The sequence below is a fragment of the Gasterosteus aculeatus genome, chromosome X (assembly GCF_964276395.1).
Source record: "Gasterosteus aculeatus chromosome X, fGasAcu3.hap1.1, whole genome shotgun sequence".
Classification (NCBI taxonomy): Eukaryota; Metazoa; Chordata; class Actinopteri; order Perciformes; family Gasterosteidae; genus Gasterosteus; species Gasterosteus aculeatus.
The window spans coordinates 9,393,028-9,418,409 of record NC_135698.1 but is presented as its reverse complement, the minus strand read 5'-3'; the positions used below and the strand labels follow the sequence as shown (position 1 = coordinate 9,418,409).

At 42.9% G+C, this 25,382-nt stretch overlaps 1 protein-coding gene across 2 annotated transcripts; it reads right to left on the bottom strand.

The window, feature by feature from the left end:
* Positions 1 to 8,614: 8,614 nt before the first annotated feature.
* On the bottom strand, positions 8,615 to 25,373 carry LOC120808776 (semaphorin-3E). Of its 2 annotated transcripts, none has more exons than XM_040161927.2 (18): positions 24,897 to 25,373; positions 24,284 to 24,817; positions 17,136 to 17,299; positions 16,903 to 16,962; positions 16,468 to 16,587; positions 15,197 to 15,290; positions 14,864 to 14,980; positions 14,467 to 14,609; positions 14,259 to 14,373; positions 13,558 to 13,627; positions 13,341 to 13,485; positions 12,859 to 13,084; positions 12,543 to 12,634; positions 12,197 to 12,238; positions 11,815 to 11,981; positions 11,356 to 11,426; positions 11,054 to 11,187; positions 8,615 to 10,461 (listed from the first exon to the last, which is right to left on the bottom strand). In XM_040161927.2, exons 2-18 carry the CDS (start codon positions 24,393 to 24,395, stop codon positions 9,961 to 9,963), a joined length of 2,373 nt encoding a protein of 790 aa, XP_040017861.2. In that variant the 5' UTR covers positions 24,396 to 24,817; positions 24,897 to 25,373; the 3' UTR covers positions 8,615 to 9,960. The 2 variants fall into 2 exon arrangements, with proteins under 2 accessions (XP_040017861.2, XP_040017862.2); XM_040161928.2 differs by having other exon boundaries at positions 11,356 to 11,423.
* Positions 25,374 to 25,382: the final 9 nt, after the last annotated feature.

The following is a 25,382-nucleotide window of genomic DNA, read 5'->3' as shown; positions in this document are numbered from 1 at the left end:
ACTCCGCCTCCTGCTCCACTGCGCAGGCGCCGTATCTGACAGGTGATCACAATATATATCACGCACGGAAATCTGAAATTAAAGGGGACAGGTGCGATTTATTTGTCCCCTCCGGAGTCAGTAGAACACAATTTGCAGAAAATTTCCTGTTCGAATTTCCTTGACTTTGCCGGTTTCAGCTCTACTAATTTCTCCATCCACTTGCATCCACGATATGCTGGACACAATCCACAAAGATTCCAGTTCAGTCTGGACAACCTGTCTCTTCTCACCTTGTCTTCTTACGCTGGCATTTCTCCCACAAGAGTTTTTTTCTACCGAGTCGATGCTATGTGAAGAGACAATCTTGGCAATCTTATCGTGTGCCACTATCAAAGTGATAAGAACAACTTGCTGGCTCCCTTATTTTCACCTCCCGGCTCCAGAACAGATAAATAAACACGTAGAGACTTATATTTGACACTGGACTGAGTCTTGAAGTAAGATCCCACGATCATGTAACCATTTAAATATGTAAAAAAAAAAAGGAAAACTATTCATATTCTCAATTATGGAATTATGGAATTTTTGGGGGGAATTTCTAAACGGATCCCCCTTTCTCCATCGGCCCATAGTCACATGCACATTTACACATTTACACTACACACACAGTAGATGAATTCCTATTCAGTATGTGTGGTAAGCGTGAGAGAGAAAAGGGTGGGAGGGATGAAGAGCAAGTGGTGTGTGCGGGCGTGTGGGAGAGTTACGTCACGTGTGATGTGTGAGAGGCGGACTTGCTATGGTATCTATTTCGTAAGCGCCAGATTTGGCTCCATTGCAGGCGCACACACACGCACACACACGCACACACACACACACACACACACACACACACACATACAGTGGAAACAGTCCTCTCCATCTGGGGAAATATTCTCTCGTTTTTTTTTACATGGTCCGGAAATGCTTTCAGTAATCTCAGACTATACTCATGTCTCCCTCATCCTCGTAACGAGGTATTGAAATGTTTTTGGTAGACAAAATGAATGATGATCCTAACGATACAAAATATTTAAATTAGGCCTCATGTCCTTACCATAGACCAATGAATTGGTGGGAGATTTAACTGCTGTTCAAGAAACAAGCCCAGTGTACAAACCGCTGTTTAACAATATAAATTTATCATGAAGATTTCTGATGTTATTATACTGTAATAATAATAATGTTTTTGATTGACAAACAGAACGTAGCTGTGGAGGAGGATAGAAGCTTCCACAAGTGAGTTGTGTCAGTCTGTTAACAATATTATGTAACACTGTAGGACAGCAGGCAATCACCGGATGCGGCACCATCATGTTCTTTTCTTTTGAGCTCTCCCCGCTTGTCAGTAAAAATGCCATAACTGAAATCTCCAGCGTCGCTATCCACTTTCTCCCACGCAGCCTCTCATAACGCCAGACTAGACTGAAATCCTGCGCTCACACAACTGAAGCATCACGTACTGTGTCACTTGTAGAGATAACTCCGAAAATGAATTGCATGCATGAAGGCAGTGAACGTGTATGGAGGACTGAAAATAATTCAAAGTGCTCATTGGAACAATATAAATATTAAAACGGCTTTCACCCGAGGGTTTCTTTTGTCTGGCTTTACCACATGTGAGTAAATTCACACGGGGGCCCGAAATAAAATCTTCACCCAAAGACTTTCTAATATAATAAAAGAAAACACTAAATTTAGTAGGTTTTTCAAGGGATGATTATGATCAGTCACTCTGCTTCCTTCTCTGTGGTGTGATTGAATAGCCCTGATGAAGATACAAAGCCTATCTTTAATTACCAGAAGCTTGTAGTAATTTAGTTACGGTATAACATTCACTTGCTTCTACATCTGGATAAGGAAGGCTTGTATTTGGTATGATTGAACAGCGTAAGTGTAACAGCAGGCCCTGACGCTTGTCTAAGATCGTCTCTGCTTACAGTTTACATTTTTTTGAAGAATCATTACCCCGGTTTTACTGCACAAAGTCCCGCAAATTTTTAGACCTGCAAGTCTTTTGAATCCTGGACCTGCTTCCAAAAAGCCAAACGTAAATAACCATCAGGCCAGTTTGCTGCCAAGGGAAAAAAACACTCTATAATGCAATCTGAAAATTGATTTATTCCTCCATCCCATTTTCCAACACATAAATGCAGACGTGAGGGCACGTCCCATCGGACTGCAGGTGCCTCTGGGGTTCTCCTCTCAGCAGTGTTGTCTCTCTGCCCACTCAGCCGTGCACCAATAGGAAGACGCCGCAATTAGACAGCATTTGTATTCTTCTGTGCACGATCAAGCCCGTTTCCCAGCCCCCGCATAGCCATCTTCATCTCTGTCTTTTTCCTCATGCACGTACACACTGAAACAAACAGAGCTCAGAGGCAGCGCTTATCTCGCTCTCTCATTTTAATTAAGCACACACACTGGAGCGTAATGCTGGCGAGCAGTTTCTAACTCCCTCAGCCGTTGGATGGCTGATGGATGATACTGCAACTTCAGCAACAACGATAACAACAACAACAACTCAACAGTCCCAAACAAATGGCAAAGTAGTTTGTTTAAGGAACTAGTTTTCAAAAAGAGACAAACCTCTGGCGTTGACCCTTGAGGAAAGGAAAGCAGTTTTTCCCCGGCATGGTTATCTCTGCAGTGGAGCCCGAGCTGTGTGGAGCAGCAGCCTGCATGGAGGTGTATCGGCAGGGTCACCATGTAATCTATACACAGTAACCTGATCACACGCACTGCCAGTATCATTAAATTTACATATCTGCGCAGAGGAAAGGAAAAATATTCACTCATTACACTAATGTCTACCAAAAGGAACCAAAAGACCGCTGGAATGTCCCAAAACAATAAGTGCAATTACAGTTCACATGTTGATTGACATTTAAGTCTAGGTGTATTAAAACAAATTAAAACAATAATAACACTGGTTCACACAGTTAATATGAAATTAGTTGACTCAAAACTTTTTATAGACTTTTTTTATAGACTTATTAAACAAAATGTCACATACTTTATAATAAATGTACCAACAACGTAACTGACTGACTGATAACTTGATTGAATCACCAAGCCTTTACTTTAGTGCGTTGTGTGTCACAAGGGAGCTCGGTTTGTACGTTGCCTTCTCTCTTCCTCGCTCCACATCACACCAGGACACAGCATAAGTCCCCAAAGCCTCCCTGTCTTTTTTACCCCACCAGTGACCATTGTCATCTGACGTACTAAAAATACTGTTAAAGGGACAGTGTCCACAAGGAATCAGTACACCCTCGTTGCCATTTACGCTGCTCTTATCTCACTTTCCCTCCAGCCCCTCCCTCGGGTATTATATCATGGGAGAATTGTATGGATTACAGAGTCCACGCCCCCAAATCCTGCAGATCAGTGAGCAGTTTATCTCTGATGATCAGTCAGACTGGCAAAGGGCAGAAGAGCAGGAGGAAATGATAAATAGACGAGAGAAGAGTGAGTAGAAAATAATGCATTTGTTAATGGCAGTAAGAACACCAATAGGATAAATACCATAAAGATAAGGAGGAAAAAAATCATTGGCAGGTGTGAGGGCTGAAGTGGAGTTGAGGAGTTGAGATTAATGGAAAAGGAAGGAGGATGTATCAGAGTTACAGAAACTTATTTATGCCATTAACGGAACCGGCAAAGACCTGGAATTAGACCTTTTTTTGCATCAGACATATCTTGCTTGATGTATTAATTTCTACTATACAAGGGCAACTATAATCACACCAAACTACAGTATAAATTGTTTTTTAAGGTTTACAGGAGGGCTCAAATGTTTAAATTTGCATTAGTATTTCAGTACAGTTTTTTAACAAATGAATTAGGTGATAAGTGGCTTTCACTGTAACAAACACACATACTAATAGTATCCTTTCAATAAACTGTAAGCAAAGGTTTACACCTAGCGCCTTTTTTGACACTGTGGTCAGATACGTGCCACTCTCTTCAACAACACCATCAAACCTTAAAACGACTTGTTATAAATACTCAAAAATGATCCTCAAACAGTGTAAACAGTGGCACAGCTGAATATGAATGAATGGACAGTTGTATCAATACATCACTCTATTTCTAGGCATCCTAGACTTTAACTCCCTCTATTCCTTTGACAAAGAGGAGTTTCCCTTGTGTGTGCTTGAGTGTCTCTCCCCAGGATTTCAGAAATGGAGATCATGGAGAAAAGGTTTCACTTTCTGGTGCTCTTTTCATCAGCAGTAGTGAACTCTAATACCATCTTCATTGGTACCTTCTTGGCATTAGTCTGTGGAACGGCAGAGAAACTGTACCACCTTGTGTGTGTGTGTGTGTGTGTGTGTGCGATTGAGTCTGCACGCTGTACTCGACCTGGCCGGGGAGACGATCCATTCTCCCATCAAATATTCACGAGCAGCTACAGGCTCCCAGCTGCTTGCTGCTGTAATGCGGCTGATAAAATGCTTGAACAGACAAGGATGAGGATATTCTTTCATTTCATGCAGCTCCGCTTCAGGTCTAACGTCCATACAGCTACACATGGATGGAGGGAAACTCCCACCTGAATGCGAGCTGGTTGGTTTGCTAGATCGTGAGCGTTCATTCCCACTCAGAGGGAAACTCAGAGAATATTAAGGCTGTTTGTATAATGCCCCCCCCCCCCCCCCCCCCCCCCCCATTGTGCAAATCTGGTTTGTCTAACAAAGTGGTGGCAATGTTAATAAACGAATAAAGCCAAGATTGACATATGAATAGTTTGATTGAAAGACCAGGCTAAAGAAGAGAAAGGATAAACGTCACTGTCTCCATTTACACTGCAGGGTGTCTTATTTATTTACAGTTTTTTAATTAGCCCTGTGACAAGATCCACCTCCATCTAATGCATTTATAAATGATAGTATCTTTGAAAATAGAACAAAAAATGAATCTGACTTAAAATCCAATATGACTCAAATGTGAACTGTTATTTAATGTCTAAGATAATTTAAGGATACTGTAAACTGTTACCACTGAGGAGCTGTTAATCATAATTCGCTTCCGATGTGGTAAAACAGACCTCCTCACAAAATCCATTCTGCAAAAGGGCCACACATAAAGATACAGCGCATAGAACCGCGGTCATAATATTCCTATTTGGGGAATTCATTTCATGGATGACTTGTTTCATGTAATCATTAAATGCCATCAGCAGCGGTGCCTTAAACGTAACAGGATTGGTTGATGGACGGCGTCAGAAATGTATTGGAGCAAATCTTCATTGCACACATATAATAATGCAAATACTCGTTTGCAAGGATGTGATATGCAAATGTGGACACTTGATGAAGTCTTCCAATGCATTGATGAGGCCTGATTACAAAATCCTTGTTTTATTTTGTACAGTAATGGGTCTGTCTAGTAGGAATTAGGTGGTGGAGGGCAAATAAAGCTGGTGCATTAGTTTCAGTGGTGTCTTACATTTGAGACCAGCCAAATTGAATAATTTACAAATGTAAGTCCTTAAATACTGTTTCTTAAAATGTCACAAAGGGGAAAAAATCTGCTTAATACTTTTAATTAGATCACTCAAATAAATCCATGCTTTTTTCTGTTGTAGTAAAGACTGTTGGCAACTTGCAGCCCAAAGCAGTGTCTCTTACTGCAGTTTTGAGTCAGCAGGCTGCTGATTCAGTCAAAATGTCGCCTTGAGCGTTGTTTTCTTCGTCCCTTTACGGGGACGAAAATCTCACTTTTCATGCAGCGTTATCTCCTCTCCGCAGTTGGAGAAAACCATACCTTTTATCTTTGTAAAAATATTAGTTATTGTTTGGTAATCTTCGATTATTTATTTATGACTTGTTTGTCATTCTAATGAATGATTCAGACATTAAAGCATATTATATAAATGCTCATTTTATGCAATTCTTATTTATCTATGATGTTTTTATAAAACCTTTTCAGGATAACATGTTGGATCTATACATTTTTTATGACTATGGATATAGAGCAATTCCTGTTATTACACTACATGCCTGAGTGAAGTGCTTCAAGCTGTTCCATTTCATGTTTCATATTCTTTGTAAGTGATCTTTAAGTGAAACCCCATTATCCAGTGTTTTATTGCGCAATAGCATTTGGAGTACAATGCTAGACTTCATAAATTATGTAGAGCCAACATGGTGTGTGTTGATTGACTGCAAGTACTGTTTGTTGTTTAACAGCCTTGACCAGCTGTTGGCGCTGCAGAGGTCAGAGTGATGTAATGAGAAAGATGCCGGGATAAAGAGGTGGATTAGAGGCGAGAGCAACCCCCACAGGGGCTACAGATGTAGTGATTACACCCAGATTAATGACACAGCACATGCGTCACAAACATGTCATTCACAAAATCCACGGCCAGAGGATCACCTCCACTGAACATAATGTTCTTTAATGCACGCAGACACAAAAACAAGGGGCCAAAGAGGACGTAGAGTTTTACATATGCACAGCACCAGTCCAACGTTTGCTGGACGGGCATTTCAAAAAAGGAAAACTCATTCATTAATTCTTCATCAATGGTAGTCATTTTCTTAGTCATGCCTGACAGCGTTACCTCATTTCTACCTATCTATACATCTTCCATCAGGTACCAAATCCGGCTGCACTATAATTCAAAGAAGCGTTGGTCCCAGGAGAGCACAGGGACTCACAGGGACTCACATCCAACCACGTCTTCCTCTGCTTTTTACTTTCACCGCTTCGCTCGCTCTACGCTCTCACTGACTCACTCTGCAGTTTCGGCTTCCCTTGAATGCCAGCAGTGAAAAAAGGCCAGATGATCTATGTCTCGCGTCTCTCGTTCCCACTCGGCTGTCCTCCATGAGATTTGTGAGCTGGGAGAAACAGAGTGTTGTGGGTGGTAGGCATCTTTTATACGGCCTATTGAGTAATGTTGAATGGATGGAGAGAATTGTTGTTCGGCCGTATGTTGCATCTGGTTTTGGAAACCACATGTGGGAGGAAAAAAGAAAATGGACACAGGAATATTTCTAGACACAAAATCGCAATCGGTCAGTCCGACCTCTCCCATTGCTGGTTGTTTTTTAGAGCTTCTCACAGCCGAGGGGCCGATTCTGTAGCTTACATACAGCTGTGTCAGCAAGACAACACAGAGTACATGTTGACACGCCGCTTTGTGTCCACAGTGTGCTCATGTCTGTGTTATTTCAGAATCCCTTTGTAATTTGGTATTTTTTGTGTGCGTTTGAAATCATATCTCTAGGTAAGAAGAATATACCTTATTTAAAACCGGATTCTCTTTTGTCCTGACCTGACATGTCATCCAAGCTGCTGTAGCTTATCGGATCACTGGATGCCTGACTTTCAATTTTCACACCTGTTAAGAACTTCGAGTAGGATAACTGATTAGGAAAATCCAGAATAGGAACATTTTCATTATTTTTATTTGCAAAAATGAATGTTTATCAAATTGAATTGGTAGTTTATTCATTATTGTAGTGTATTAAGTGATACAGAAGCAAAATGCATAAACATAAAGGCATTTTGCCATGGTGGATTGCTTACAAGGAGAGTAAGGGATATCTTTCTGGTTATTTCTTCATTTATACAAACATACCCATCAAGGCTTGTATGTAAATTCAGTTTTCACAAAAATATGTGCACATAGACATACAATATACTGTAATGTACATACTGAGGAGTGTTACTGGTTGTAGAGGAGAGGTGTGTTTACTGTTTGTCCTCCAGTGTTCATTTGTTCCTTCTTCATTCCCTCTGTGACATTTTCATTTGTAATAAAGTATTCTGGTGCATTGGCTTGATGGAAACAGCACCGCATGGGGACATCCAGAGCTACAAGAGAAAACACGTGAGGTGCCAACAGGGCAAAAAAGAAAAAACACTGTCATTTTCACACAGTGACAGATAGATGTAGAGCAGCTCAAGGTTCATCACGGTTTTTGCATCTGGACCCGTCTCATCGATTAGACTAGTCACTAGTGTGATCCAGGGGCTAGACGAGGCCAGGGACCAGAGCAACAGCTGAAACCTGACAGAGAGAGAGGGGGAGAGCTGTACCAGTTCAGAGCCTGTTGCTATGGTAGCCATGTGTAATAAATCAGCAGCATTAATCCCATTCTCAAATGCCTTCAGCTACCCACTGACTCAGGTAGACCCAGACAGAATTTGAATGAGCACGGTGCACCTAAACAGGATACAAGCAAAATCATAACGAATCCTTGCTGGTTGTTTGGAATTTGTGTTTCACCAGCATATAATATATATATATATATATATATATATATATATAATCTCTCTCATAGGTCTCTCATAGGCCTCATAGGTACATAGGTCTCTCTGTTTCCTCATAGAGAGATTATATATAATAATCTATATATAATCTCTCTATGAGTAAAAACAGAGAAACCTATGTAGTACTTAACACTTCCTCTATTGAACAAAAATATAGCTTTACATAATTATGAAAATGTATGTTTTAAGGTGATTGCTGCTCTCTGCTCTCTCCCCAACTTGTGTGTGTGTGTGTGTGTGTGTGAATGTGGACCGAGTACACTATGACATTATTGATGGCTAAGCGACTGAAGTGACACTTGGATAGGATGTTCCATTTTTTTAATGGCAGGTAATTAAAACAGGTATAGCAGATAAAACATGTTCAATCTAAGACAAGGCTCTGAGATAAAGAATATTTAAGGAGAATGATGAATGGCTCTATTAAATATGTTTACCCCATTATGAAAACAGGGAATAAAACCAGGTAAAAAGTGATCCCAAAACACTACATTGCATTTTACTGTCATGATTGTATTCAGTTATTTAATATTTCTGTCATCTCAGTTAACTGAATATTCATGAGGCTGAATGATAAGTAATTATGAATCCATTTGCAACATTGTTTCAGACAAACAAAGAAGAGGGAGAAAGAGAGAGAGAAAGAGAGGGAGAGAGAGGGAGAGAGAGAGAGAGAGAGAGAGAGAGAGAGAGAGAGAGAGAGAGAGAGAGAGAGAGAGAGAAGAATGAATACAGTTATAGTTTCTAAATTTGCACACAAAGACCCCCCTCGGATGTTGGTTGATTACAATATACAATGCACAATACTGTTGGTAGAGTTGGTCCGTTGATGTAAATGACACTTACAAAAATCTTCTCTAATAGGAATACTTTTCATCTACTGAAACAGTTTTCACGAGTGCTTGAATAGTAATGATTCCATGGAGGGCATTATTATTACTAAAACATGACTCAACTATCAGTGATAGTGGAATTGCAGCATTGAGTGTATGGTTCATCATCATAAACCTAAAGACATTATTTACTGTGCAAAAACAACATCAATATAGTTTCCAGTTTGTGACAACTAAAAACAACTACGGAACTCCAAGCATGAACCGAGAAAATAAGTTATCATAGTACCAACAAAAAAAACGATAGTAGGCCTTTAGCATGAACAGAGCTTTCTCTCATAATAATACAGTAAGAGTTCATCGTTGTGAGCCATTGAATGACGCCTCGTGTCTGCTGTGGTAACGTCTGTGTCCATTCGGATTGACTGCTGGGCTGGATCGGTCCACCGTTATATTCTCTTCATATATCTCTCTACAGATCAGAGACAGTCTGTCCTCCATCTCCTCGTGTGTCCTCTACTGCCCTGACACTGACATATTTACACAGGGTTTTAACCACATAATCAGTTTATCTATACAAAAAGGCAAAATCTTGCATTTTGAAATAAGTGAAACATCAACGTCAGACCAATGATGAATATCCCTAGAACCCCTAGACAGCTCGCTACAGCAACCTACTACTGTTATTCTCTTACTACCGTGGTTAAAAACAAAGTGAAAAGCCTTTATATGGTGCAACCAAAGATTGAGTTCCACCTCTCGAGTGTGTTCGTGCACATGCATGTGTGTGTGCGTGTTTAGTGGCGCTCTGTCCTCCTCAGGTGTCCGCGGTGTGCCTCGGCGCTCGGTGGGAATTCTCCTCTCCTCTGCCCTTCCCTCTCCTCTCGCCACTCGGAGGAGAATACTTCCGTTTGCCCTTCTTGCGTTTTTTATCAGAGCACCACACTCTCTCACAGTACTCCTCCACCCTCTGTGCATCCCCGTAGCCGATGAGCTGGAGAAACTCCTTGTACCACAACCTGGAGTGGGGGCCCGAGACCGCGGACGGCCCTCGAGCCTTCGGGCTAACGCTGGGATCTGGGGGGGGGCCCATGAAGGAGGGGCACGGAAGTGCAGATTTGGCCGCTTCCCCGTCGTCGGCTTGGTGGATTGCTGACTCCACCCGTTCGCCACTGAGTACGCGCAGAGAGACGCGTAACAACGTGTGCACGTATCCGTGCTCCACGGTCTGGCAAACGTACACGGCGGCGTCGGAGCTTCTCACTCGCAGAAACAGCAGCCCGTGGGACGTGACGATAACTCGCTCATCACCTCGAACCTGCAGGGAGGAAAAAAGGGAAGAAAAGGCATTCTAACCATTGATGTGCCGCTCATGCAAGTCGGTTCAGACATGTCAATTGTTGCTTGTTTTGGCAGAAGATTTGATTAAAAATCCTGAGGATCTGAAGAACTGAATTATAGAGATCTTTAAAAGTGTACTCAACACAGTGACTTCCATACGTTATAGGAGTTGAGCCACAATCCCAGGTTTCAATCTCTTAATTTATACTGCATCTTGAAATTTAATGTTACATTTAAAAAAAAAAATTAAAATTGGAATCTAGTAACTTGATAAATCAATACAAATACCTAACAACACCACCTGGATAAGGAAAGTCCCAGTTTGTCTACAAACCTCGCTATTTAAAAAACATCAGCAGTAGTTTTGGTCAAACCAAAACTACTTGCGTTGAAGGACGGGGCGAAAGGGGGTCGGAGGAACATTTGTTTTTGTTACACAATAACAGTATTATGGTGATTTTTTTAAATCTAGTGTAATGTATTTACTTTTCATATTGGTGTTTGTAGTGTTATATATTGTTAAACGTGTTAACATCTGGATGTTCTTTAGAAAGGTCCATCCAGTTTACCTCGTGTTTCTCTCCGTCTTTTTGCAGGAACCAGAGGACCGTGGCTTGAAGTGATCGAGGGACACACTCGAGTAAAGTGCTGTTGCTCTCCACACCGTACACCAGCCTCTCCTCGGCTCGCTGCCATTGTTCATCTGCACGCACACACACACACACACACGCATGCACAGATTGGTACGACGTGATTAGATGACCTTTCATTAGATGACAAAAGGAGGGAATTGTTCCAATCTATTGCCTCAGTAGAAGCACACTAAACTGCACGTACACACACACATCATAGAGCCATTTTATACACTAACCCTCAATTTGCAGCCCATTGCACAGCTGGACAGCGTTGCCATGGCGAACGTCCTGCCGTCTGAATCTTCTGCTGAGATGTTAGTGAGGGAAGTAGAGGGAGTCATATTACATGTGTAATGTACAAGAACACGGGTGAAAGAATAGAGAAATATCCAATATGGGGATGGAGAAAGAAAATGCATGAAGGGGGACGGTGATGAAGGGTACATTGATTGATGTTAAACAACAACAACTGGCTGTCATTTTGCTCGCAGCCTGTGATGGTGACTTGGCAGACCAGCCTCAGAGCATTGCGACATTCATTGCAACACACTGTGATGGAACCGAAGTACTGTGGAAGGTGTGAGCAGCTGGTATCACCCACACACTCTGTCACACACACACGCACATACACACACACAAATACAAATATCTTCAGAAATACATATGGTCCTGTCTCAGAGTGGGTTTTCAGTTACCTTTTGGTGTAAATTCCAGCAGGGTAGTATCTGGTGCAGGTGAGACCATCCCAGGCACAGTAAGGGTCTCTGGCCAGACAGCAATCGGCGCATTCTGAGCCATAGAGGTCACACTGATGCAGTGCGACTTGGGCCACACCCGCTTCTGACCCGACATACAGCCGCTGCTGTGGGCCCAACAGCACGAGCACCGTTAATATCAGCACACAGTTTAACAGGAATCCATATTCATGTTTTCTGTCTCATTCAACTGTGATAATGATCCAACAGCAACAGAACGTCTCAATCATGGCAGTACAAGTTAATGAAAATGTTGACATCTTGTGGCTGAAAAGCAGAATAGCATGAGTGAACAGAAGATGCATTCACAAGGTCCTCTTACCCGTTTAGGTGATATTATGATCTCTCTGATTGGTGCTGGCACCTGCAGACAGGGCACATCGTACCGTTAATCAAAAATAAATGGCAATCATATGCTACAAGAATATCATAACGAGAGCCGACATAAAGTTCTCAGATCTTTTTCTTCAAATCGTTCTGAAGATCTCTAACGGGCAGGCCTGCTAAATCACAACTGCGCCCCTCACATGATGGGAAAGAGGCAAATCAGGATTTCAAAATAACCCGTTATTGCGGACTGCGGTCTGTGGGCGCTGCAATACAGAATGGACTTAGAGTGACTTACAGTGTCTACTCTTGTTTTACGTTGTGTAGCTAACAATGAGTACCTTAAATACTTGCAGCTCCTCCAGCAGCACCTCCTCCATAGTGTCTGTGTCTTTGTTGTAGATGGTGATTACTTTTAACACCACCGAGTCGTCTAACAAAGAGGAAAACAATGTCACACTGTTCCAACAGCTAAGTGCTAATGGGTTGCAATAAAAAAGAAAAAAAAGAAAATCACAACCAGTGCAAACCGCATTAGTACAAGAAACAACTTTTATTCAAAAGTTTGTGTTTCTTCTGTATTTCATTTTTGCAATATATTCAGCATTCTTCACTGTGTGTGTGTGTGTGTGTGTGTGTGTGTGTGTGTGTGTGTACCGGTGCCGATGTAGAGGACATGATATTGTCCGTCCTGCGCTTGGACTCTGTCCACGGCGATCTGGGTCAGCTTTCTCCCGCCTGTCTCTGTCTGCAGCAGCACAGGCCTCCCGCGGTGTGGAAAGACAGGGCGATACATCACAGGGTGGGAACGCACAAACCGCAGAACCTCATCGGGAAACTCCTTGGAACTTGAGAAGCCACCTCCGTTCACTTTACTGGCACACTGTCAAAGAGAGGCGCGACAGGAACAGAGGGGGGCAGGGACAGGTGGTCCGTTATACAGTGTAAAACATGGAAAAACTGCTTTCGTCTGGCTGAGGATTTCCCTGTACGACCTGCTGAGGAAGCTAAATTAGTGCTGACATTCAGCAGTTTGCCCGCATCAACACTGTTTCCTCACAAATAATTTCCGTCATGGACTCGGATCAGTAGAAAATCACATGCTGCAAACATAACTTGTATTTTACGTTAAGACTCACAGATCCAGGTCGAGGGTAGGGGACTCTGTCCTCATAAGCTGTCCAGTGATGCTCAGGTTTCTCTCGGTAGGCGAATGGACCATTAAAGGCTGCCCTTATGTCATCCATGTGGTAGACACATACTGCAAAGCCTTGGAACACCGCACTGCAAAGAAAGGCTCCGTTAGTGATTTCCTTGGGACTGTACAATGAAACAGTGAAGTCACAATCCGCTCACCTTGTCGTGCTAAAGAGGCCAAATATTTCAGGGTTTTTCCCGTCCTTGTTGTTAAGCACAAACACATCCTCTAAAAACAGAAAACATTTATATTAGGTGTCGTTGGTATCTATTACATTTAATAGATAGTTGACAAAGTAAACGTAGTACCTTCTAAGCATTGACATGTTAGCACTTTCTTTATGAGCCCTTTAGACAACAGCTCCTCAAACTCGGCTGAGAAAGTACAGACAGTCTTCTGGGACCCTGCGTCTTAAGTGCTTTTAAATTGTTCCTATCCTCTTGCAGACGGAGGGATATGTGTTTTTTTTATCCATGAGGATAGACGAGTCCTTGGGGATTTTGGTAATATCTTTAGAAGTGAGATTACTTTAAGGGTTTTCAAAGATTGTCTGTGTTTTATTGAAAAATATCACTGTGAAAAGAATCCAGCCAGAAGGTAATAAAAGAGAGGCGCTTACTCGGCTTTAGTCATACCACACATTGGCTACTGGCACAAGTGTTGAAATGTTCTATTCTACTGAATATCGGTTGGTACTACTGCAGGTCAGAACCACAATGTAAGAAAATCCCCTATTACACAGTGACTATTTGCATATTTAGGGATGTACATGCAGATGCATGGAATAGTCTCAATCATTATGAACCTGTTTACAACAGATACATAAGATGGCACGCAAAGAGTTTCCTTGTAGCCCCACCGAGTTCATCAAAGTGTGTATCGATGCCATTCGGTCCGGCCACAGAGCAGATGAGACGGGTTTTCAGGAAGGAGCTCCATCTGTTCACCAGCATTCTCTGTCCTCCTTGGTCATTCTTAGAGACGAAGGCAGATACGGGCTGTGAATGCTGCTGTACTTTGGCCCTGGATGAAGGCAAGGCATCTTTTTAGAGCATTTGCATTCTCACCGCGCAGACTCGGCCCACACGAGTGAACATCGCCTTGTTCCCTCCCTCAGAATCCATCTCCCGCTCAGTGAAGAAGAAGTACACTTTATCATCGTCTCTGTCATCGTTGTCGGGAATAACTGCAGACCCCACAAATTTAGGCTCTGTGGGCAGAAGAAGGCAAAAAAGGCTTGAGTAATGAAATATGACGGGCAGCATGCCTGTAATTTGTAATCTGTTCATTTCATAAACGGTACCAGTTAAGAAACAGTGAAATGTGGTTGTTTAATTATGTGAAAGTGTAATGAAACAGATTGTCGGTAATCTTCAAATAGAACTAATCCTGACATGAGCAGTTATCTTTGCACTCCCTCTTATTTAAAGGGATATCTGTTTTTTTTCTGAAAAATATACCAACCATTAAGTTGCTGCTTGTCGTCTCGTTCAGTGCGCGTGTAGGTCTGGTTGTTCAGTCGACAAAACGCTCCATCATTCTCCCAGTAATCTGTGTACAGGCCGATATACAGCTCTCCTCCTAATGTATGCACACGTACAGACACACAATTCACAACAATGCGTTCAAAAACGTGCTGTGATTAAAATGTGCAACCACTTTCACTGCGAGGAAAGGCCACTAGATGGCAGCGTTGATTTGTCGGGACAACAAAGCCAGCGCATCCCTTCGGCGGGGAGCAGCATTGCGGGAGTGAGGGTGCTGGGGGGATGAGCGACAGACGGAGGGGTGTCTTACTGGAGAGCGTAGACGTGGAAGGGCTGTTGTAGTCATATGGACACCGTCCTCTGCCGCTCATGATGCTGTCTTCCTCAAGAGCAAACGTCCTGTCCTGACAATGTGAACACAACGCGCGTTAACACATAAACATGCACGCAGCAGCAGCTTTACCAACATCCGGACAAACCCTGGAGAAGGGAGGTGTAGGGGAAGGAGAGCAGAGATTAAGAAATTGATGGATGGGAAAGAGGAAGATATACACATGAGACAAGGAGTGATGGATGACAGTGTGAATAATTACTCTCTGGATGTGTAACACTAACACGCTGAGTTCACCGATTGTACTCTTATGACCCCACAGGAAACACACGTGCAGACACACACTCATACACACTCTAAGAGAACTCCCGACAGAAGCAAAGCTTATATCTTGTGGGCCACCGCAGTGTTCATGACTGTCACTGGCAGAGCAGAGGGGATGTCATGCGTTGATTTACGAGCAGCCCCTGAACCTGAAATGTGCTGTGACTGCTCACCGGCAGATGACTGTAACAGGAGTCAGTTTTTGGGCTGAACTCATCTATTGTATTGTTACATATAACCAAGCGTTAAATAGGTAAAACAGGCTGATACAATATTACCTTACATTAAATACTCTGGAATGTGAGCTGTATTTCTATTTTTATTTTGAGGCCAGTGGTACATTATTACAAAACTAAATGTTTTTCAATAATGTAATCATTGGTCTGCTTGGTAAATTGAGTATTTTTCTATTACAGCTGATTGTTATGTAAATATTATTCTGCTCGTGCTTAAGGGTAAATGTAATCCCACACACCAAGTGAAACATTCTTGTGAAGCAACCGAGGACAGAGATTAGGTACTCTGAAAAGACCCAGTTTTTTTCACTCAATGAGCATTCCAATGAGTTCAGTGAAGGATATGAGTGGACCTGTTTGGATAGTTTAACTAGTCCGGTCAACCTACCTCACCACTGTTGGAATGCATGGAAGAAACTCCAAAAACACCTAGAATCTAGGAGAACCTTGAATCTAGGAGAAACCGTACGTGTCACACTGTCGACAGACAGGCGCTTGCACCGATGGATGCAAGCGAATTTCCATGGTTACCAGCATGCACCCTAAACCCCCCCTATAAGCTGCTGACATATATCATTGAACGACCCCGGATAAAATATGGAACATTTCCATTAGAATACCGAGGAGCTGGTCACCTTTTCACAGTACGTGGTCGTTGAAAGAAACTCTAATTCTGCCCGTAGGACTCACCTGCCCTGTGTGTCCCATTCTGACCAGGGCGCAGATGGGGTTAAAGGCTCCTGTTCCACAGACCAGCAAATGAGTTTGGTTGTACTGTTGCAGGACCTTGATGTAGTTAGCACACTCCGACTGTTGGGGAAGACAGAGATGGAGCAGTGGGGGGGGGGAGGAGGAGGGTCGTTGGGTGAGATGCGGGTGAGGCCATCAGAGAAGAGGGTGTACTGGAAAGATTCCAGGCCTTTTTACAATAACATTGATAAAATCAATACGCCAGGTTGAACAAAGTTCAATAAGGACAGCGAGATATGTAGATCATTGATTCAGAGTATCTATTTACAAAATTGATTTATCAACACACACACACCAAGTTAATGCACATTGTTAATGAAACATTTATACTTTTCCCTTGAAAATCAATCACATCCATACTATTGTGTCCCGTACCTTTTCCCTTCCCTTCATCAAACATTCCTCATTCTGAGATTCTGTACTGGCCCACTGGATCTGTGGGAAAACAAAAACAGTTTTGAATTTCTAAACGAAAGTTTTGTACTGATAACCATCCTAGGAAAATACACACATGCTCAAATAGTTCAGCCAACCTATTGGCCCATGGGTGTATGAGTTACAACATGTCTGTCTTCCTCATAAGCAACGAGGCATGAAAACAGGCCCACCTCTCTGTGTTGTGTGTTGACCCGGTCCAGGCTAAGGGAGAACAGAGTATTCTTGGCCCCGACATAAAGCCTCCCGTGGCCTTCGTCCAGCAGCATGGTCTGGGGCTGAAGCGATGCCGTCCCATGGCCCTGGAACACCCAGGTCCTGTTCAGCTGCCAGAGTTCTGCAGGTAACACGGGCGCACGTGGAAAGAGATCGGGGCGCTTTGCGATTAGAACGTCATAGTTGGGTAGAAAGACGGAGTTTTCATTTAATTTCACTCTCACCTGGAGGAAGATTACATTTGACCGAACCCTCCTCCTCAAATCCTCAAAGGGTTTTGTAACTGCTCCGATAACCTGCGTCTGAGTCCCGAGTGGCCCAATTGCCATGGGCACATTGCACATGTGTTTCTCATTCATAGCTTTTCCCAAATGAAGGTGAAAGGGCAGCAGCAGGGTTATCTTTCTATCTCACCTCTCATTTGGCATCTCTGCTTCCTCTTACTTAAAATCTGCTATACGCTTCTACGAGTCATCGGCTTGGTCATTGATCTACAAAGAGTCTTCTTCAGGTAAGGGGCGCGCGGCATAAAAGAGCACTGGACGCTCAGAGCCACACTCACATGCAGCAGTGTGTTTTGATAAAAACAGAAATGGAAGAAGTGGAATATGAGTCCAGGGAAAGATGTTAAGATTGAAGGGAGGGAACATGTGATGTACAAAGCAGGGTTTATGGGCTTCTTTTCATAGGAGGAAGCAGTTTTATCAGACAGGAAACGGATCCGGTCTCTCAATCAGCCGTTAGTTTGAGATCGGCTTCGACTCCCTGTTGGTCTCGCTTTTAGATGTTTTGCGATCCTACTTTAAAAAGGAAGCAGTGGACTGTGACAGACATGTCATAAAAAATAATACATCACTCATCAGCATAATTACAGACCAAGCGAACAGCTTTCGTGCACACATGCAACACACCCACTTTGCACCTGATTGGAACTGACAGGCCGTTCCTCACTACTCTCTCTTAGTGAGCTTCTGAAGAGGGCGAGGGAGAAGGATTTAAAGAAAAAAGTGCTGAGGCCCAGAGGTGTGCACTTCCTCTGGTGCACGTTGGCCTGAAAAGCCTTTCATTAACACATGACCAGGTCAGACCGGGTGTCCCTTGTAAAAGACTAAATGGGAATCTGGTGTGTGTTAGCACAACCCTTGAAACTTTAGACGAGCAGGCAAGCCAGAGTGAAACCAAAGGCTAAATCTAAATAATTGATAGTAACGGCAGGAATGGGAGCTTATTGGGCAAATTAGACTTAAATCTACTTCCCAAAAGAAGTCTAACAAATACGTTTTAACGGTGAAACATCAAACAACACAACAAGGGGCAACAAAAAAAAGAACAAAATAAAATAACAAAATCAAAAAAGGGAAAAGCAGCCGCAGGTGAACTACTGGCCTGAGTCACTCTTTGTATGCAGGACAACGATGGGATTTGTGTAACACACAAAAACACTACCATGTGTACAGGGCCCCCCCCCAAAAAACAGGTGCCTTTTATATGTGACGCTGATTGCAGAATGAGGCGGGAGAGCGGCCAGGCATTGGGGCTTTGTTCACAACACTACACCCTGAGCTGCATTCACTACTCGGGGGAGCACACACTTCAGGCCATCTGTGCACTACTCTTCAGAAAACTCCCTTCGAATGAGGAGAGGAGTAAAGAAAATGGCGCAACGTAAAGTGTAACTCTGTGACAACCTCACGGCCACCTCACACGCCGCTGAGATGTCTTTAAATGCAGGAGCTGCAGGGGGCAATTGAATGATTTGCTTTCCCAGGATCTGTATGTTTTTTAGGGATACTTGATCTCCAAGAAAGAAAGAAAGACTTTTTTTAATCCATTTTCCGTTTTCATTTACTCATTTGAAGGGCAAGCATTCTGTGGAAGGTTTTGTTTGTTTAACAAGGGATTAGGTATCCACAGAGGACTGTGCGTGACTGTGTATATTTTTGTTGCCATTAAGATTTCTACGTTGGAGACAAGCGACTGTTTGTTTGAGTGGTGTTGGATCTCGGGTGGTGAGGTGGCAGAGACTGAGGGGATGTGGCAGCGGCGTTCTGCCAGGTCTCAGACATGCTTCCTGTAATTATCTAATCCACACACACACACACTTGGAGATATTTCTCTCTCTTGCTCACACATACACACACACACATACACACACACACACACACACAGCCTCAAACCGGATCTCATCTCCTCACAGTCCCTTTGTGCTACGCTAAACTTGTACTGAGGAAAGTATATGATATTTTTCCACAAGCGTAAGAAAAACCTCTCAGTCTCAGCTCCTTGTTTGTGTGAAGATCAATCTGCTATCATTTATTCAGATAGACGTGGATGTTTTATCCTTCTACTTTCTACTTGTCTTTGTTAATAATCACGACTGTCGGCTGATTTGCTGTATATTGACACATACATACGGCAAGATGGTTCAGTTTATGTTTTGTGCAGGGTTGTCTACATATTATATTTAAGATGTGTAGTCTGCAACTCTAAACTTCAATTTCCAATTTTCATATGAAGTCAGTAGAAAACACACGTGTCTAGTAAACACTGTGGTCGACATTAACTTGAACGAGCCGTCATGGATGAAAAGCCTGTTGTTGTTGGACACTTCATGCGACTACTGTCGCGCTGAGCATCTGATAGCGATACGTGTGGGCACAGGAACATTGGAGGTAGTTGAAAAGCACCTCGTGTCCCATACAGACGCTAAAGCTCTCTCAGTTGGTAAAAGATGCCACGAATTATTACATGTATCTGCTGCAGACACTTGAGTGTGCTGCTTAAACTGAAGAAGGGATATCCGCCGTTCCCCTTTCTCTCACTCCATCTTCTTGCAGAGCTTTTTTGAGCCTGAGCCAGGGAGACGCGTGGCTCCACTGGGATCCCACTTCAAGTGGAATACACAGGAAAAAAGGGCTCCCTGAGTGCGGAGAGATAACCGAGAGGATGCGGTTAATGTCTGTGTTTAGTCAAAGATAAATGCACACTGGCGATCACATAAAATGTTTATCTGGAAACTTAAAAACACAAATGGTATTTTCTCCTACGGACACATGGCACGTCAGGTATAAAACTGGCGGCAGGCCGTCTGATATTCCCAGTGAAACGAGCCTATGTGGGTTTACGTATCGAGTAATGGGAGTTGCGCAGGAACATAAACAAACACAATGATTGGAACGGACTGGAGTTAAATGGGACAAGAATAAGCATGGAGTCTGTTCTCCTTTTGCAGATGGGGACTGAGACTGTGGAGCCGTCCTGAGGGGTGGGTGGGGGGGGGGTATGCCATTATCGGTACATATTCTCTAGTGTGTGCGGGGAAGGATGATGTCACAGTGCTAAATGAAAGCCACATGGAGTGCATGCGGGAGGAGGGAGAGAAAGAAAGAGAGCAGGATAAGTGAATAAGTGTGACTGTGATTGATGTTGTAAATCAGAGGGACAAATTTACAACTGACAGCTGTTGTTATTGGCCTGGACGGGTACATACCTCTCAGTTGAACCATGCAGTACTCTCGTACTGTGTCGCAAGTCTGCTGTATTTGACTTACACTTGGTTAAATTCATTCAATCTACGTGAGCTCCGAACTACATTTTCTCAATTATAGATGCTACTCTGGAGCCCCAAAACATTTGTTATTGATATTGTGTGTAAATGCATGAAAGTCAAACTTAAATTTACAAATATATATTTTCTTGCTGTATTAGTAATTATTTCTCACATTTATTCCCACATTTATTACCTGCAAGCCGACAAATGTATCGGGATTTACGTGTGTCGGAGCGCTCACCTCAGTTGTCATCCGTCATCTTTTCTTATAATATTGCGACATTCTCTCTCAAATGACTCAAAAAATGTTTTTTTTTTTATCCAGACCACAGACTCTACTCATCTGCTCTCCCTGATCCTCTCACAGGGAAAAGGTCATAAAGGATATTAACGTTTCACCAGATGCCTTCCCCTGTGGACATCTCATTAATGAACTGGAGAACATACACTTAACACAACGGGAGAAGAAAGGGCGCTGAGATGGACTCAGCCAAAATGAAAAAGCGAGACAGGTGAGGGTGAAGCGGAGGGAAGGGGGTTGAAAAAATATTGCTTTTCCTTTGCTGACCGACAAACGTGTGATTTATCTAATCATTGCTATAACCTCAGTTCTCCAGGTTCTTTTTATGTCAGTTCTAAAACTGCTGCCAGACAGACAAGATCCAATGTGATAAACGTTAATTATAAAGTGCACATTAGATTTATACATAAAAAATAAGAAAGGTATAAACTCCCCCTCCCATTCATTTCATTTCAGGCAGACACAACTTGAGGCCATACTGGTATTCCCCATCTCGCCCTCAGAAGACACCTACAGCCACATCATTTCCAGGTTGTAAAATACAGAGAGGGAGATTCTGGTCTGGAGAAGAAGGCTTAAAATTACAGCTCAGAGGGGGTTTTCATACGTGCAGTAATTGCTACCTGAGTAATCGCTGTGTTCAAACATACACATACCTCACTCAGGTCCTTTCGCTTAAATCTCATCATTTTACTGTGAAAGCTAAAGAAAATAAATAGGTTGAGAAATACAACTTATTAGGAAATAAGTGTTTGTAGAACAATGTATGTCCACTTAGTATGCCTACTTTTATTTTCAGTCTTTCAGCTTATTAAGACTGCATACACATGCATGAATGAGTAAATCCAGCTGTGATGATTTAACAAACTTTTGTTTACATTTCCAATAAGGATTAAGCGTTTGTGTTTATTTAACATATACAGTATGATGTTATGATGTCAGAACAGCTCGACATTGCCAGATGAACCTCATTCACCTTTGCCGATCTGCTGAGGAAAAATGATTTTACCGCAATAAGTTATTACGACTTTTAAGTAAACAAATCATTGGCAGACATGCTGAAAGTATGCATGCTCACATTTAATTTGGAAATGAACAAATGCAAAATGAACAAAGCAAATATATCAAAATGTGCAGACTTGCAGCCTTTTTCAAAGTATCATAATTAAGTCGTTACTATTACAAAAACTGCTGTATCGCACCCTCTGGAGCCCAAGCGGGCATGACGACAGCCCTTTAGAGGGATCAAAATAAGTCTAACCTGGCTACTCACCTGCAGCCGTATAAGTCCCTGGAACAGGTTAGATGCGTAAGAGCTTCGTAAGCAGCTGAACTGATGGTCATGCTCAGAGAAGAACTCATTTCACTCCCCAGGCCACACGACAACGCAGCTCCAAATGCGTCTCCAAAGACACAATTAAAAACAAAATAAAATGTTCTTTTCTGCTATAGTGAGCACATCTCCATGTAGGGCAATCCAATGGATACAGATTAAGGATGTTTGATAGGCCCAAAGCAATTGAGGCATTTAGATTGTGTTTAGGGCTTCAAAAGCAGTGCAGTCAACGATTTGATTTAAATTCCCTCTAAGTCGGCTGTGAGTCTGAGATTCTAAAACTTTAAATGGAAAAATCTCCACTGTTCTAGAAGTCTAGACAAGAATATGGGGAGTAGATGAAAGAGAGCTAATAATCATTCCACTCCATTTGTGAGGTGTGTTTAACATCAAAGCATGTGAAGATCGGTAGCCATGATAGTGCGGTTGAACTTGAATCACATGATAATGTGCTCAAAAGAATCTGTTCCCAGAATATAAGGGAAAGTTCAGCTGCTATATTATTGAGATGGGTTTTGATTTTGACTTTCTATGCTACCATGTGACTGGAAGCTGGTGAAAATATTTCTGTACGATGTATCAATCTTGATGTAAAAGTGCAGAATCTAGTTTTTCCACCCTGATTCCAGATGTCATGGTCATATTTTTTAGACCTAAGGGTGTACAGTTAAAACCACATGCCTCTCAATCTCCCTAAAGTACATCCAGGTCAAAGGAATTCACACTATTCTGCTTTTGCATGTGTGTGTGTGTGTGTGCAAAAATCACTGACAAAACCCATGAGGTCTACATTAGGGTTTAGATGTTTCTCATTCCATAATAATAGGACCCGACTGCAGCCTTTCCATGGTGCTCTATGCCAGCCAGAACATGTAGTAGGCCATCGGTAGGTAGGGAGTAGAGGGGGGGTTGGATGTCAATCACCTCGCTCAGCAGACCTCCACTCAGGTTGTTAAAGAATTGGTCAACACAAATCATATGGTATTTATAACCAAGCACTGACAAAAGAGACAATCTCTTTTTTTCCACTTCGCACTGTCTGACTGGAAAAGCGCGTTAGTGTATTTATTTACTTATCGTGGTAGATATGCGTATCGTAATTCACAACAAGCCCACCTCAAAAATGTAACAGACTTGTCAACTCTCCTACAGCAGCATATTTAGGGATGAGTTGTTTACCAAATTCAACACCTATATTCAACCATGACTAACTTTGGCTTGTGTGGAATCATCACCTTCTGTTGCTGCAGAGATCAAAGACACTGTGCGAAGGAGGTAATGTTTACCAAAGAGTTGTATGTACAGAGATAAAACCACCATAGCGCTGCATGCACGTCCATATCAGCTACTCCACGCAGCCACCTCCATTCCCATGTCCAAAGAAACCCCTCCACCGCTACGTCACGAGAGACCACCACACGGCCCACATAGCCGAGGAATCAGGCTGAAACAATGGCCGTGTCATCACATGCTAATGATAACCTGCGGCTTCTTTAGCACTATCCCACAGGACGCCTCTTCTCTGACCTCACTTATTTACGAGCACCCTTTCCTGTGTTTTTTTGTAGTATGTTGCATGTTACGTAATATTCTTGAAGAGAATTGACTTATCACTTTTTTTTCCCTACATTCATCACATCAATTTGACCGTTATAACAAATACTGTTATACATTGATAGCAGAGGTCCATTTTCTGTTCCGTTATCATAGTCTTATTCTCAGGCTGCACTGACGGCACGGACAGGGAATGATTGTTTCGGTTATGGCTGTATTGACTATTCCTGAGAGGTCAGCACCATATGCTGCATTACCTAAAGGCTGATTTTGCCTTCCTATTGAAGCAACGGCACAGAGCGTTTTAAATTGCGCAACATAACATGCAATGTATTAAAATAAACCTGCCCCGGGTATTACTTACCTTTGTGAGAGAGCCGTATCCTCGGGTAGGTGCTGTGAGCCGTACCGAGCAGAACCAGATACAGCAGCATCAGCGTCAGGTACACAGTCCGAATGCACTCGCCCATCTTCATTTAGAAACTCTCCTCACGATTATTCACATAGAAATCCTGCAGGTAGACTCAATGTGGTCGGCAAAGTCCACAAAAAAAAGAAAGTAATTTTGCTGCAAGTTTGTGCAAACAATGTTTAATAAGAGATAGCGATCCAACCAAAGTCTACTTGGACGTAACTGTCCATTTTCTCTCTATCCCTACAATGTGGAACAACCATATGTCTCTGCAGCTTCTATTCAGTCTCTGCTCTGCCCTTTAGCAGCCTGATGAAAGCTGCATCCACCCACCACCTCGCCGGACAGGATTGTTTGGTCTCAGTAACCAGGGAGAAAAGTCCAGTTGCTACATTCACGCCGCAGTGCCCACTGCTCTCTTCCATATGTCAGTCCTTCTGTCTGTTTGTCCGTCTCCACGCCCGGCTCGAATCCTGTCTTCCCGATCTGATGACAGAAAAAGCATGAAATAATAATTCAAGCGTATGAATCCAAGAAAGCTGTTGGAGTTGACTTGTGGAAGCACCTTTTTGTTTTGTTTTGTTTCCCAGCAGGCAAGCGGGCAGGCAGGGCTGGAGCTGCTTTACTGTATCCTCAGGCTGCGTTCCTCTTCTTAGGTCCTCTGGAGCCAGTCATTCTCTGGACGCAAGCCCAGGAAAAGGCAGAGTGGGAGAGGGGAGGAGCGGGGAGCCTCGTGCCTGGCGTGTGTCGGTCTCCCCGCACCGGGCAAGAAAGTGAAGCTCCTCTAACTCTGCCCACGCTCCGATGGTCAGGGAGGATCCAAACCTCACCTCAAGCCTTAGTGAGTGCGGCTAGGATGGCTTCTACGCCACAGCTACCGATCTGAGCCGAGGCCACCTGCCTCACTGTGGTGTCTCTGAGTAAAAAAAATCATTGAGTGTCAGCTTTGCAGGTCTTTATATTGCCGGCTCCTTCCTCTGTATTTTCTTGAGCTCCCTCCCTCCCTTCCTCCCTCCCTCCCAGGCAGCTGGAATAAATGTGCAGTGTCTCC